General features: G+C 39.9%; 1 protein-coding gene across 1 annotated transcript in view; it reads right to left on the bottom strand.

The window, feature by feature from the left end:
* Nucleotides 1-15,856, bottom strand: part of DNAH8 (dynein, axonemal, heavy chain 8) — a 324,670-nt gene that overhangs the window by 74,333 nt on the left and 234,481 nt on the right. The window contains exons 79-81 of the mRNA XM_010848693.1: nucleotides 14,245-14,366; nucleotides 13,524-13,642; nucleotides 11,260-11,462 (exon numbers count right to left, since the gene is read on the bottom strand). Coding sequence (XP_010846995.1) covers nucleotides 11,260-11,462; nucleotides 13,524-13,642; nucleotides 14,245-14,366 — 444 coding nt within the window. The remainder of the gene's footprint in view (nucleotides 1-11,259; nucleotides 11,463-13,523; nucleotides 13,643-14,244; nucleotides 14,367-15,856) is intronic.

Raw genomic sequence — 15,856 nt, 5'->3', positions numbered from 1 at the left:
CAGGGGCACAGAGAAAGGAAGTCAGTGTATATGCTGTGAAGCAATGCATGCTTTTGACTTACTCTATTGGAGTGATCTGAATCCTCAGAAAAATGGGCAGCTATGATTGGGCAAACAATGAGGCTGATTTGGAAACTGCTGGTAGAAGCTACAGAGAATGAGAGAAATTCATAGGCTGGAGACAGAAGTATGTCAGGAACCAGGGAAGAAGCTGCCAGGGCACACCACTTAAAATACAGCACCATGGGGTTAATGGCCAGAGATTCCGTGAGTGCTGGTAGGGTGCAGCATTAGAATTATTTGTGGACTCAGGGTCACAGGGTGAAACTCAGCAGTTTGTGCCTGAGAGGACTGACAGAGCACTGCTTGAAGAACTAGGAACTGCAATTGTCCATAAGTCACTGAACATAGCTGGATTCTCCCAACAAAGCCCTCATGAATCTCTCCTGCTCAAGGGGAACTAGGCACTGTTCCCAGGGCAACTGAGAAGAACCCACAAACCCTATAAAAGAAGAAAGGAAAGGTGGAACTCGAATGGGAGGAGCCTCTGAATTGTACAAAGAGACACTGAGTCTCTCTTGTTTTGGAAGAACCCACAAGTGTTAGGTAGGTCAATGGAGGAAGGTGTGATATGGACAATAAGTATTAACACATGAGCGTGAGCCATAATCTATCTCCTCTGCCTTCCAACTCTTCTGAGATACACCGTTTAAAAGGAAGAACTTGTTTTTGTTCAGGGGTAGCCTGAGTTTCTTGTCTTGACCTGGGTAAGAGGTCAAGAAGATACTTAAAGGCATCCCTTCAAAACAAACCCAGAGTCTGAATGTGACCCCTTCTGGATGTCTACACTCTCATTCCCCTGGTCCATCACCTCATGCCTGTATTCTTGCAGGAGGCTACTCACTGGTGACCTCTCTCCCACTCTTTTCCCTACTTGCTATTCTTCCCGCAGCAGACAGAGGGATTTGATTGAATCCTGAATCAGATTATGTCCACCCTCTGCTCAGAAACATCTGACAGCTTCTCATTTCATTCTGTGCAAAATCCAGAATCCAATTCAAATTCTGACCTCTATGACCCTACACAAATGGGTCCCATTGCTCCCGCAATCTACACACACACACACACTTTTTAGGATCCCACCACAATTCACTCACTCTTCTCCAACTGTGCGGGCCCCCTCCCTCATGTCATCATCAAACTGAGGTGCTTTTACTTCTTTTCCAGTGTGAATACCATTTATTTCTTCTTTTGGTCTGACTAAAACTTCCACTACAGTGCTGAGTAGAAGTGCAAGTAGACATTCTTCTCTTGTTCCTGATGTTTTGGGAAAAATATCCCATCTTTCAGCATTAAGTATGATGTTAGCTGTGGGTTTCTGTAGGTGTCCCTCATCAGGTTGAAGAAGTTCCCTTTTATTCTTAGTTTGTTGAGGGCTTTCATCATGAAAGAATGTTGGATTTTTTTCAATGCTTTTTCTGCAACTATTGAGATAACTGTTTGATTTTTGTTCTTTATTCTATTAATATGGGGTATTACATTGATTAATTTTCATATGTTGAACCAACCTTGCATTCTTGGGGTAAATCCACTTGGTCATGGTGTATAATTCATTTTGCATGGCACTCAATTCAGTAGCATTTTGTTGAGAACTTTTGCTTTTATATTCAGCAGGATATTGGTTTCCTTCTACTGTCTTTGTCTAGATTTGGTATCAGAGTAATATGGTCTCATAGAATGAGTTGGGAAGTAATCTCTCCTCTTTTATTTTTTGGAAAGAACTGGTGTTATTCATTAAACATTCGGTAGAATGTGAAGGCATCTAGTCCTGGATTTCCTACAAATCAATCCTTTTACTTCTTAAAGCTCTATTCGGGTTTTCTATTTCTTCCTTAGTCAGTTTCAGCAGTTTTCTCTTTCTGATAATTTGCCCATTTCATCTAGGTTATCTATCTAATTTGTTGTTATAATTGTTCATAGTATTCTGTATGATCTTTTCTATTTTTTCAAGTCAATAGCGATGTCCCCTGATAAAAGAAATGTTCACATATTGAGATATGGGAAAGTCATTCTGACTTATACGTGAGTTTATTTGAACTTTATGCTAACTAAAACAGCCTGTTTGTAGCCTATCAAACATACATTGTACATCGGCTCTAACTGTCAGAGAAAAGGGTACATTGACCAGAATTAAAGAATGTGTTAAAAATAAAAATTTCATAAATTCTTCCCTTCCTGAGATGCCAGTGCCAGTACTTCTTCAGTGATGAGGCTCCCTTCCCAGGTGTCAAGGTACACTGACTTGCTATGTACTTGCTAACCTGCTTTTCTTGAAACCTTGAAGGAATGTGTCCTGACTTGTTTGATGTTCTTTGTTCTGACAAGATATGAAACTATGCTGAAACCCATGCTTCTCTGGAGCAGATCCTCTCACTTATCTGAGAGCTGCCAGTCCTCAGTTTGGCGCAAATAAAACTTTTCTATTCCTATTATATAGTTTGTTCATTGATTATTTTCATTGACATCCCTCTTTCACTCCTGATTTTAGTTATCTTAAGTCTTCTCTCCTTTATTCTTGGTCGGTTAGGACAAAAGTTTGTCCATTTTGTTGATCTTTTCAAAGAAGATACACTTGGTTGATTGATTCTCTGTTGTTTTTTAATCCTCTCTTGCATTTTTTTTCACTCAGATATTTATTATTTCCTTCCTTTTGATTGCTTCGGGTTTAGTTTGCTCTTCTTTCCTTGGTTTCTTAAAGTGGAAGTTATTGATCTGCAATCTTTCTTCATTTTTAAAATAGGTTGATAAATATTTGATAAATTTCTGAATAGTCTGGAAAAACTAGATTGATTGACACTGGAATAGTGAGGAAGCTTTGCACTTGAGGAAATTCAAAAGACAAAGACCAGTGAGAGAAGAGGCAGCGCAGGCTGAATTTCCAGAGAGAGTGGGGAAGGCTGCCAGGACATCATGATGCGGACTGCCGTGAGGAGGCAGGTTGCAGAGGATGTTGCAGGAATCATTTTTGCATGTATTGCAGCATAATTGTCCTTTGGTGGTATGGGATGTTTTGGTTTTCTGGTTTGTGGACTTTTTTTTTTTTTTTCCTTTTTTTGCTGCTTGGTTACATTTGAAAGACCTTTAGTAAGATTTCAACTGCTTTTCTATTTCTTTCCAAAATTGGACTTGAGTGTCTTTCACATCTCCTCTTTCTTTTTAAAATTTTTTAAAAAATCAGATTAAACGATATATGTTTATAGTGAAAGCTTTGTAAAATACAGAAGACTACAAAGAAGAAAACAAAAATCACCAATATCCTTCCAGAGAGATCTACATTCTAATCTTCTCAGTGCACAATCCACAATCACTTACCCTCATTTCAAAATTCAAAGCACTCTGAAAACTGACAGCTTTGCCACAAAATCACTTTGGTGGTAAAAGCTGACCTGAATGGATATGAGCCTATTTATTTATCCCTATCTTTATAAATATTAATACTTTCATCTGCAATGTATTATATAATACATGAAATATTACTTTTCTAAAAGCTGGACAATTCTAATTTCTGCAGTGCATCTGACTGCAAGGGCTTTGAATAAGAGATTACAGACCTATCCATATTAAAAATTATATGTATATGTACAACATATACATGTCATTTTATATATCTACTTCTTAAGTATGTTGTATTTTATTGTCATTAAACATTACTGATAAACAGTTTTTAATGGTAGCACAATGTTCCATCATATTAATGCATTCTTGCCAAGTTAGCCACTATCCTTTTGTATATTTGAGACATTTCTAATTTTTTAATATTAAAAATAGCACTAGACTTAACATCCTTATAAATGAATCTTAATGTGCATCTCTCAGTTTGTTTTTATGATAAATTTGTATGTGTAGAATAGTTGGGAAAAAGCACTCAAACATTTTAAAGATTCATGGTGTATATGAAAAAGGACTGCCAGTGTCTCCAGCTGAAATAGAATGTTGCAATTCCCAACCCACACTTCTACCTTTTCTTTGGAAACTGGGCAGGGCCCTGTGGAGCCCTCCCAGGTACAAAAATCTTTCCGTGTCCCCCATTTCTTGTCTGTAAGAAAAAGGTTTCAGTCTTCCAGACCTTCCCTGAGATCCAAAGAGCAAATTCAAAGTTACTGATTAGGGAAGTGAGGAAATGCAGAAGCAAAAGAAAAGCGGTCTGGAACACTTCGTGCAGGACTTCCCTAGTGGTCCAGTGGCTAAGAATCTGCCTGCTAATGCTGGGGACATGGATTCCATCCCTGATCTGGGAAGATCCCCATGCCGCAGGGCAGCTAAGCCTGTAGCGCCACAACTACCGAGCCTGTGTGCTGTGACTGCCGAAGTCTGCACACCCTAGAGTCCATGCTCTGCAACAAGAGAAGCCACGACGAAAAGCCAGTGCATTGTGACTAGAGAGTAACCCCCACTCGCCACAACTAGAGAAAGCCCACGTACAGCAACAAAGATCCAGAGCAGCCAAAAATAACTAAATTTTTTAAAAAAGAAACCATAGCCCAGAGATAAAGAGTCGTATTTCCTCCTAAAGGGATATACCTAACAATATATCTTTGCGGTTTTCTTACAGGAATTATTGCCCCCACCTAAGCAGAGGATGGTGACTTCAGGCTGAGCACATGGTTCCTGGAGCACCACCCTGTTACCTCACCACCAACCAATCAGAAGAAAGTCCTACACTGCAGCCCTCACGCCAAATTTTGCCTTTAAAAACTCTTCCCTGAAAACCACCAGGAAGTTTGGGTCTTTTGAGAATAAGCCACCCACACTCCTTGTTTTGTCCTTGCAATTAACCTTTCTCTGCTCCAAACTCTGACCTTTCAGTTGGCTTGGCCTCACTGTGCATCAGGCACATGAGCTTGGATTCAACAGCAATTTGTGTTTTAATTTTATTTGTGCCGCTTTTGACATACCAAAGTTTGAAAACTTCATCCAAACTTCTTTTCCTCTGGTTTTGGATTCTGGTATTATGATTAAGGAAATCTTAGCCACGCCAGTAGTATCAGTGTATTTTTCCATAGTTTAAACCTTTTAAAACCTTAATCAACCTAGAATGTACTTTAGAGTTTAATCTGAGGTAAAATTCTTGCTTTCTTCCAAAGTTAACCTGCTATGGCAACACTGTTTATTGACTAACCCGTTTTTCTTCCACTGATTTGAAATGTGAATCTCATCACAGGCTAAGCTATTGTATACACTAGCATCTAATTTGGGGCCTTTCATTTTGCTCTATTGATCTGTTTATCTACTCTGAGCCAGTTCCTCACTGATTAAGTTATTGCAATTTGATAAAGTTTAGAAATCTGATTGGGCTTGTTCTCCACATTATTCTTTTTCCTTTTCAAGCTGTCTTGGCTATTGTTGTCCATTTATTACTCTAGATGATCTAAGACCCCTCTACTATCCAATTAGGGGGAAAATGATGTTGGAATTTCAATTAGACTTGCACTCAATTTATAGATTAATTTAGAGACTATTGACATCTTTACAATACTGAATCTTTATAATGGGGATGTGGTTTAACTCTCTATTTGATCTACCCTACTTTCAAGTCTTTAAGAAAGTTTTATAGTTTTCTTCTAATAGGTATTCTAAAGATTATTCCTCAGTTTTATTTTTATTGAGATACTGAATGGGATTTTTACATTTTAGAAGAATGTTTCATTGATTTTTTAAATATATTTATTTTTGTGACCAGCTACCTTACTAAAATATCCTGTTAAATCTAATAGCTTTTCAGTTGATTCATTTGTGTTCTTTAGTTAGACAATTACACGATCTGAGAATAACGATGGCTCTTGTCCCTCTTTTCCAGTAGTTATATCTTTTATTTATGATTCTTACAAAACATTAGCTATATCCTCCACAGTAATACTAAATGAGAGTGGTGATAGCAGACATCTTTATCTTGTTCCTGACTTTAATGGGCATCATGTCTCTAGTTGTTCACCAGAAAGCATGAAGCTGTTTGAAGTTCATATTCACTATCATATTGATACAATATTCTTCTGTTCCCATTTTTAAGAGCCAAATACAAATGCTGAATTTTTATAAAATGCCTTTTTAGCAATCATCAGGGTAATAACAGCCTAAGGAAAAAGTCTTTCACTTGTTGTGATGAGATTTCTTAATACTGTGTCTTTCTCAGATTTGCCCATGCATCCTACTTGATCAAGGCATGTTGCTGTTTTTTGCATATTTTATATTATGCTAAATTCTTTCTGCTTGCACTTATATTAAGGTCCTTACATTTATATTAATAAGTAGGATCAATCTGTGGTTTTCTTTCTTTGATATAGTGACTATCTCGGTCTGCTTTACATATCAAGATAATGTTATTCCCTTAAAATACAGAGGAAAATGCATCTTATTTTCCTACATTGTGAAATGGGACATAGCAAAGTTTTAAAGGACCTACCAAAAAAATCATTCAAGCTTAGTGTCTTTGCTGAGGTAATAATTTTAAAACTTCTAATTTTCCTCATCTTAATTATCGGTCCATTCAGGCTTTTCAATTTTTTCCAAGAAATTTTTGTAAATTTATATTTTTCTACAAACATCCATTTTAATGAGATTTTTAAACTTTTTTTTTACTATAACTATCTTATTACTTTTTTTATCTGTATTACTTTATTTTACTCATTTTCTCATTCCTATTTTTGTTTGCTTGCATGTTCAGTCACTTCAGTTGTGTCTGACTCTTTGTGACCCCATGGACTGTAGCCCACCAGGCTTCTCTGTCCATGGGATTCTCCCAGCAAGAATACTGGAGTGGGCTGCCATGCTCTCCTCCAGGGGATCTTTCCGATCCAGGGATTGTACTCTCCTCTCCTGTGTCTCCTGCACTGCAGGCAGATTCTTCACCACTGAGCCACCAGGAAAGCCCCATTTTTATTTGTAGGTTTATATTTTATTTGTCCTCTTTCATTCATGTTTGGATTCTATTTTCAAATCTATTCTTCTCTCCTTCACCCAAGCTCCTAGTAGGATTTTTCTCATGCTAAACCCATCTGTTTTCTGCTTCTTTCCCAGGTACCCAATGCTTTTGTGCAGAATTTATCTTCTCTGAATTTCTCAACACAGAGCCTGACAGGTTCCATAGTGAGAAGTTTTCCTTCTTTTTTTTTTTCTATGAAAACCTATTTGATCTGGTCCCATCCCTCAAGTTGCTGTCAGGTAACTTGCTAATTCATCCACTAAATCCACTGAGATGGCTGGATGGCATCACCAACTTGTTGGACATGGGTTTAGGTGGACTCCGGGAGTTGGTGATGGACAGGGAGGCCTGGCGTGCTGCGGTTCGTGGGGTCGCAAAGAGTCGGACACGGCTGAGCGACTGAACTGAACTGAACTGACTGAAAGGCACTGGGGAGGATGAGAGAAAGGCCACTGACAAGGGATCTGGGAGGCCTGAGACTAAGTCCTGAATTATCTGCCACCAGCTAGTTCTCTGGCCTTATCTCCAGACCTTAGTTTCCTCAGCTGTAATACAAGGCACTTGAATTCCAGGATTTTTCAGAATTTTGTGAACCTTGAGCACTTTATGATTATCCATCACCCAAATAAAACATCTCTAGTTGAGACTAGAGTAATATGTCATTCATCTACATAATAGTTTCATTTTACAGCTATCTGGGGAGTTTTTAACCCAAATTAGTGAACAGAATGATGCTTCCTAACATTCCTAAACATTCCTTTGCTCTAAAAAAAAAATGAGCAATGAGTTTTTTATAAACAACATTGGATCCTTCAGTGTTAAAATTAAATCTAATGTGTTTCCTAACAAAGTAATCAATAGAAGGTTAAACAATTGCTGGAAAAACTAAAGAAATATCAAGAAATGGAATCACCAAATTGCCAAGCAAAGCAGTATGATAGTATGTAATAATACTAGGTGACAGCACTGTTCTGGCCGTATGTATTTATCTAAAGTTATAATCTCTCCCAAAGGAAACCTTGAATTATTTTATTTCTGTTCTTACACCAATGTCCTAGACAACAGCATCGTTTTGAGGTAAATTTGAAATGGTAACTTCAGTGGGAACTGCCCCTCTTCTGGGAAGAGTATCCCCTTCTAAGAAATGCCCTCAACTCTAGGCTCCATGTATGTGGTTCTTGCTATGAACCCATTTACACGGCAACCGTTCACTGACTGGTCCAGAAAGGAGCACATGACCAAAGCAAAACCAAGGAGCTTCTTCCTTGGGTATCTGGACCTGGGACCAAGAGAGTAAGAGGACTTTGCCTGGGTGAAACCAAATGGGGCCATCCCAGGTGCAAAAGCCCCTCTGTGGTCCCCATTTCTTGTTTGTAGAAAAAGCTTTAGTCTCTGAGGCCTTCCCCGGGTTCCAAAAAGCAGACTCAAGCACTTACTAATGAGAAACAAAGGAAGAGCAGTGGAGCAAGAAAAGTAATGACAGCTTCAACAACAATGCTAACTTCTCAGGACTTCCCCAGCGGTCCAGTGGTTGAGGCTCCGGGCTTCCACTGCAGGGGGCATGGGTTCCATCTCTGGGGCATGGGTTCCATCCCCAACTCTGGTTGGGGAACTAAGATCCCACATGTACATGATAAAGCCAAAAAACAAAACAATCTTAGTTCTTCCTCAAGGAATATATATAACAGTCTGATGAATATCTTTGAGTTGTTAGGAACACGCTAAGACCCTTGCCCAGATGGAGGGTGTGTGACTACATGTAGTCCACAAGTATGGAGACTATACTGGCTGGAACCAAAAGGCTGATGATTAAGATTCCTGAACCACTACCCTTTTACTTCACTATCAACCAATCAGAAGAAAGTCATGCCCCCTGCAATTTCACTCCAAATGCGGTTTTTAAACATCCTTTCCTCGAAATCTGTTGAGCATGAACTGCCCATTCTGCAGATGATATGGCACCTGCAATAAACACTGAGGGCTTTCCAGGTCGTGCTAGTGGTAAGGAACCCGACTGACAATGCAGAAGATGGAAGAGATGCAGCTTCAATCCCTGAGTTGGGAAGATCCCCTAAAGGAGGGCATGGCAACCCACTCCAGTATTCTTGCCTGGAGAATTCTATGGACAGAAGAGCCTGGCAGGTTACAGTCCACGGGGTTGCAAAGAGTCGGACAGGGTCACATAGACTTGGACACAACTGAAGCGACTTAGCACACATGCATGCATGCATAAACACTGTACTTTCCTTCACCACAACTTGGGTCAGTAAATTGGCTTTACTACCCGGCAGGCAGGTGGAGTCACTTAGTAACACTAGTAGTGCTGAACTTACTGAACATGTAAGTATTGAAGCCCATTAGCCACTGGAATCCATGAATTCTGTCATATGGAGACTGCTTTGTAGCAAGACAAAAAAGGAATCTATATGCAGAGAGGACATTGAAGCAACTGGACAAAAATCCACGGAGAAGTAGATCTCAGAGGGATTTTCAAAGTTCGAAGCTTTGAGAGAAGCACCACTCTAAGGCTGATACAGATGACTCCATGCTTCAGTGAATACTGGAACAAAATGGCCACCTTTAAAGGTGGTTAATGAGACTTTCTAGTCGTTATGTATGAATGTAAGAGTTGGACCATAAAGAAGGCTGAATGCTGAAGAATTGACACTTTTGAGCTATGGTGTTGGAGAAGACTCTTGAGAGTCCCTTGGGCTGCAAGGAGATCCAACCAGTTAATCCTAAAGGAAATCAGTCCTGAGAATTGATTAGAAAGACTGATGCTGAAGCTAAAGCTCCAATACTTTGGCCACCTGATGTGAAAAGCTGACTCACTGGAAAAGACCCAGATGTTGGGAAAGACTGAAGGCAGGAGGAAGAGGGGACGACAGAGGACGAGATGGTTGGATGGCATCACTGACTCAATGGACATGACTTTGAGCAAGCTCCAGGAGATAGTGAAGGACAGGGAAGCCTGGCGTGCTGTAATGCATGGGGTCACAAGGAGTTGGACACAATGGAGCAACTCAACAACAACAACAATGAGACTTAGCCATGAGTATGAGCCAAGAGAACCTGGGAGCTCTTTGCATTGGGTCTCAGTGTTCGGATAGAAGAAAGTAGCTATTGAAACATGAATCCATGTAGCACACAGAGCAGTGTGATGACAATGATGAGGAGGAGGGAACAAAGACCATGCTACCTGAAGCTATCAGTTTACAGTAGCTTTACTGCAGACGTGGTAAATACTTGGAGATCACTAAACAAATTTTATATTATGCTTATTCTAACTAGATAATAAATTCAAGGTTTTATTTTCTAGATTTAGGGATTCACAATCAACCACTTTCATAATCCTTATAAAGACATAAATGAATCGCTCCTACGAGATATAGGTATAGAAATAAGAACCTATAAGATATGAACCTATGAATACTCCAAAAGGCAATTCCAACAACATTCAGATTTTCAGAGTATTAAGAGAAAACTGCCCTCCTATAAACAGCCATCCTAGAAGAGAATGGCTCAATTGTGATGTCTTGGTGTCATTCAGGTACTTTTTCTTTAGTCCTGTTGACTCACACTTATATATTTGTAACTCCTTACCCTACCTCCTTCCATCAGAGTAACTTTCCTTCTCTCCCACATGATCCTCTAATTTTTATCTACTTTTGGATACTACTCAAAATGTCACCACGCTTTCCTCTATAGCCCATGCAATCCAGGCAGCTCTGGCTCTTATCGCTGGGCATGTCCGTACCTCTGCTGCAGCAGCTTGTCACACTGTCGTCTATTGCCTGTTTACATGTCTGTCTTTCCCAGCTATGTTGTATTCACCGCTGTACTCCGTGAATCGAGCACACTGCCTATACTCAGGGGTTATTGAAAGTATCAATGAACGAATCCTTAAATTACTATGCATTATAATACAAGGGTTACATGTTTTCATTGTGACAAAATAGGCTTTGTCATAAATTTATACAGACACAGCAATAAAATTTGCTGTTGAATGTTCATTCTTGCCAGTCTGCTATCCATGTGGTATGGACATCTGATTACAACTTTTAAAAAATCAGTACATGATGGATGAGTATGTTCCTCTCTACACAAAGATATCTATACCCTCCTTCTAGATCTGAAAATGGGGGAAAGAAGAAATTTAATATTTTTTCGAACTCAGTTTTATGAATATATTTATAAGAATTGGCTATAAAAGTATGAAAGGAAAAAACTGAAGCAAAAACATGGAGGCTTTGCTAAATCTCATAGATTGCTGCTCATACCCAGCTTCAGTTTCTTGGCCAGTGCGTCAATTTGAATTGTGGGATCGGATCCCATGGACAGAAAACATATCAGAGGTGTTCTCGTATCACTTTCTTCCCAAGTTTTCTCCAGATTTAAGATAACTGGTTCCGTGTACTTTTCCTCCAAAGAATCTGCAATATACTTTCTTGCTTGAAAAACAGTACGGTCTGGGCACCAAGACCTAGAAATGCAAACAAGTTAGAGGAAATAAATTCAGATTTCGAAAATTCTATTTAGTTCTAAGCACTTAAAGAACACATAGTTAATTAGCAAAAGGATAACAAGTGAATCCTCCTTTATGCAGATATGTGTAAGATGGACAGTGAGATTTTCAGTCCTTGGATGAGTGCAAGTTTAATCATGTGGTTTTGACGCCAGGCATTGGCAAGGAGCAGGGCAGAGTCAGTTATGTTGCCAATCTAGAAGGGAACTTAGAAATCAGCTGACTTCCAAGAGTCTCATTTTCAGGAGAAGCAGTGACTATTCTGAATTTTTTAAAAATAAATTCCTGTTGGGTTTTAAAAAATCTATTTATTTATTTGGCTGTGATGGGGCTTATTTGCAGCACATGGGATTTTTTTTTTTTTTTTTGGATGCACTGGGTCTTTGTTGCTACACGCAGTCCTTCTCTAGCTGCAGCGAGCAGAGGCTACTCTTCAGGCTTCTCGTTGCAGCGGCCTCTCTCGCTCTGGAGCACAGGTTCTAGGCCCGGGAGCTCCAGTACTTGCAGCATATAGGCTCAGTAGTCGTGGTGCATAGGCTTGGTTGCTCAATGGTGTGTGGGATCTTCCTGGACCAGGGATGGAACCCATGTCCCCTGCATTGGCAGGTGGATTCTTACCACATGGGATCTTTGATCTTCATTGATGCACACAGGATCATTTTAGTTGAGGCCTGTAGGATCTAGTTCCCTGACCAAAGAATCAAACCCAGGCCCAGGCATAAGAGTGTGGAGTCTTAGCCACTGGACCATCAGGGAGGTTTTAATTAGCTACTTAAAACATACACACACACACACACACACATCAGTGATTATCCCTAGTAACTAGGCTATCAGCTTCAGGTAAGCAATTACTCATTCAAACAAATACACAGGAGCATATTCACTCTTTGATAGATATTTATGGAGTAAATACATCAGGGCCTGCTCCCGATGTCAGGGACACAGTGGGGATGCAAAAGGAGGTGTCCTCTGGCCACTCCAGTACACAATGGGGCCTGGCCGGCTGCACCCTGGGAGCTCTGCAGTCTTCAGAGGGAGATAATGTGTCAAAGGTGACAGAAGTTGCTTGATTCGCAAGCATTTATTAATAGTTAATACCATCCATGTAGCCTACGCTGTAGCAGGTTCTATACACTGTGACTCATTAAATAAATGTCATTTGATATTTCTGGATCATAGTCAATTGCTATGGTTTCTTATTGTTTAGTAGCTTGCATTATTAATTTGACATGTATTCAATTTTCAAAGGACAGATGAAAGATAGACACATGTAGTCTAATAAAAACAAATAATTGTTCTGTTCTGAAGTTACCACTGCTGACAGCTCTGATCACTCTCAAAGAGTGACAACATCTAGGAAACAACTTTTTCTAAGAACATTTGGTGGTGTAATCTTAGGTAAGACCAAAACTACTCCAAAATAATAATCCTACATCTTTTTGTTATTCTTTTGGTGGTTTCATCCTCCCCAGCTCCACCCTCCTCTCTTGTCCATCACACACAACACACACACACACACACACACACACACACACACACACCCCTTCCAATACAGAAGCCTTCTTTGAGCTACTGCATACTGAGAAAACATGAAAAGTGAGAAGAAAAGAAAAATCAACATCCATTTCAAACTTTTGCTTTCATTTCAATAGCTACAACACCATTTATATGTTTTAATAGTGCAATCTTCTTGGTTTTAGCTTAAAAATTGCCTTGTAACTCTGTGAGATCTGCTCTTTTACAGAAGTAAATTCAATAATAAATGATTTACTCACTGGTAAATGGTGACCTAAGTGAATAGTAAAAACACTTTCATATATGTTTTGCTAAAAGCAATATCATGAATACATTGTGAACATATGCCCTTCACCATTTTTATTTGCCATCCCAAACTTCAGTTTGGAAGCATACACATCCATTACAGTCACTACTGGGACACAGGGAAGTAAACTCAGGTGGGATCTGTAATTTGACGTGGTGACGAGTGATGCTTCTAGGTCTGATAATACCTGCTCTCACCTGATAAGTAAAAGTTTGCGGCAGGTATCCAGTGAGTCATTATATCCATCAGGGATGATTTCCTCCTCTGGAGCATCTTTATCAAACCAACTTTTCCAGCCTTTCTCATTACGAGAGATCTAAAGTACACAAGCTAATTAGCGACCCTCAGGAATATATGCAATGAAAATTAAACAATGTCAAAAGGTCACTCTTTACAGGTAGATAATTTTTTAAACATAACCACACTGTTTTACATTTTTCTTCCGAATCAATGACTCAAATAGCTTGGATATTGCTATTCCCTTTCCCCATTGCTTTTCTACATTATTCACTAAAATGAGGACCATGTATCAGTCACACTCAACGACTGGAAAGGAAAAACCACAGACCAGGGTTTCTCAACCTCGGCCCCATGAGCATTCAGGGCCAGGTTAATCTTATCTTGTGAGGGGCTGTCCTGCGCATTGCAGGATGTTTCACAGCATCCCTGGCCTCTCCCCACTACTCACCAGAGCACCTTTGCCTCTAGTTTGTGGCAATCAAAAACATCTCCAGAATTGTTATATGTACTGTGGGGTGTGCACCAGATTGCCTTTGAATGAGAGCCACAGTTGTCTTAAAGCTGCATTTTTGTGTCAGCTCCTCTGGTTCAAGGGCTTGTCACCAGGAGGCCCCAATTTAAATGACCCAGGTGTGTTTGGGTTTACAGATCTATACTTTTTTCCTAGTCCTTTATTACCTGGTTCATAATTTCTGCAAACTGTGGAAGTTTACTCAGTTCCACAAGATTCAGCCAGGTCATATCGAGGATCCAGCGAAATGGCTTGGGAGGGCAGGCTTTCAGATCCAGAGCTGCTCCCCCTGGGGAAAGGCATTAGTGGGAATCAGGTCAGCTTGTGCTCCATATTTTAGAAATTTACTTCCAAATTGAGAAAAAAAATCCAGATAACCATATCACACACAAAAGTGGGAAAGTTGGGAAATAATCACATTACAGAAAATGTGGTTATCTTTTTTGCATACATTTCCTTCAAGTCTAAGTGGTTTATACCATCTTATACAGATAGCAACTCCCTATCATTTTTCCATGCAAAGAATTTTTCTCAGTTGGTTGCAGGTGTTTGCCTTTTTATTGTTTTTAACTATTTTATATCAGTGAATAGATTGATCTTTTCATAGGCGAGTTTAAAAATCACTTCTTAGTGAAATCACTCCTCCAGAAGCTTGATATTAAATACTATTTTTTAATCAGGTCAGAAAGATGGATACATGCATAGGGAGGAAAAAAGGAAGGAAGGAGTATAATACATCTGTCGGTTTTAAGGAAGTAATGTTCAAATCATTTATTCACTCATTTACTCAACAAATACTCACTGAGCCACTTCTCTGTTTCTAGAATATTCCAGGCACTAGGGATACCAAACAAGACCCCTGCTCTCACCAAGTCTAGTGGAGAACGTGCGTGAATGCACTGAAACATATTTTGAAGCAAAGTGAAAGTTGCTCAGTCGTATCCAACTCTTTGCGACTCCATGGACTGTAGCCTGTCAGGCTCCTCTGTCCATGGAATTCTCCAGACCAGAATACTGGAGCAGATAGCCATTCCCTCTCCAGGGGATCTTCCCAACCAGGGATTGAACCCAGGTCTCCTGCATTGCAGGTGGATTCTTGACCATCTGAGCCACCAGGGAAGCCCATTTTGAAAGCAAATCACCAGTTAAATGAGCACATTCAATGTGCCAATCTCCACCAAGAGGTATGACTATATTTTCATTTTCAAAAGTCCTCTATTGAATGTCTTTAGTAATGTTTTATCATAATTTTTCCACCTCTGCTGTTTAATTCAAGTGTATAGGAAATAGTGGTTCTTGAACTTTTAAATCCTATAATCCTCTTAAGTTCAGTTCAGTCCCTCAGTTGTGTCCAACTCTTTGCGACCCCATGAATCGCAGCACGCCAGGCCTCCCTGTTCATCACCAACTCCCGGAGTTCACCCAGACTCACATCCATCAAGTCAGTGATGCCATCCAGCCATCTCATCCTCTGTCGTCCCCTTCTCCTCCTGCCCCCAATCCCTCCCAGCATCAGAGTCTTTTCCAATGAGTCAACTCTTCGCATGAGGTGGTCAAAGTACTGGAGTTTCAGCTTTAACATCATTCCTTCCAAAGAAATCCCAGGGCTGATCTCCTTCAGAATGGACTGGTTGGATCTCCTTGCAGTCCAAGGGACTCTCAAGAGTCTTCTCCAACACCACAGTTCAAAAGCATCAATTCTTCGGCGCTCAGCCTTCTTCACAGTCCAACTCTCACATCCATACATGACCACAGGAAAAACCATAGCCTTGACTAGAC

This window comes from Bison bison, unplaced genomic scaffold (assembly GCF_000754665.1).
Source record: "Bison bison bison isolate TAMUID 2011002044 unplaced genomic scaffold, Bison_UMD1.0 scf7180017864270, whole genome shotgun sequence".
Taxonomy (NCBI): domain Eukaryota; kingdom Metazoa; phylum Chordata; class Mammalia; order Artiodactyla; family Bovidae; genus Bison; species Bison bison.
Note: the sequence above shows the minus strand (reverse complement) of the source record. Positions and strands in the feature narration are given on the sequence as shown.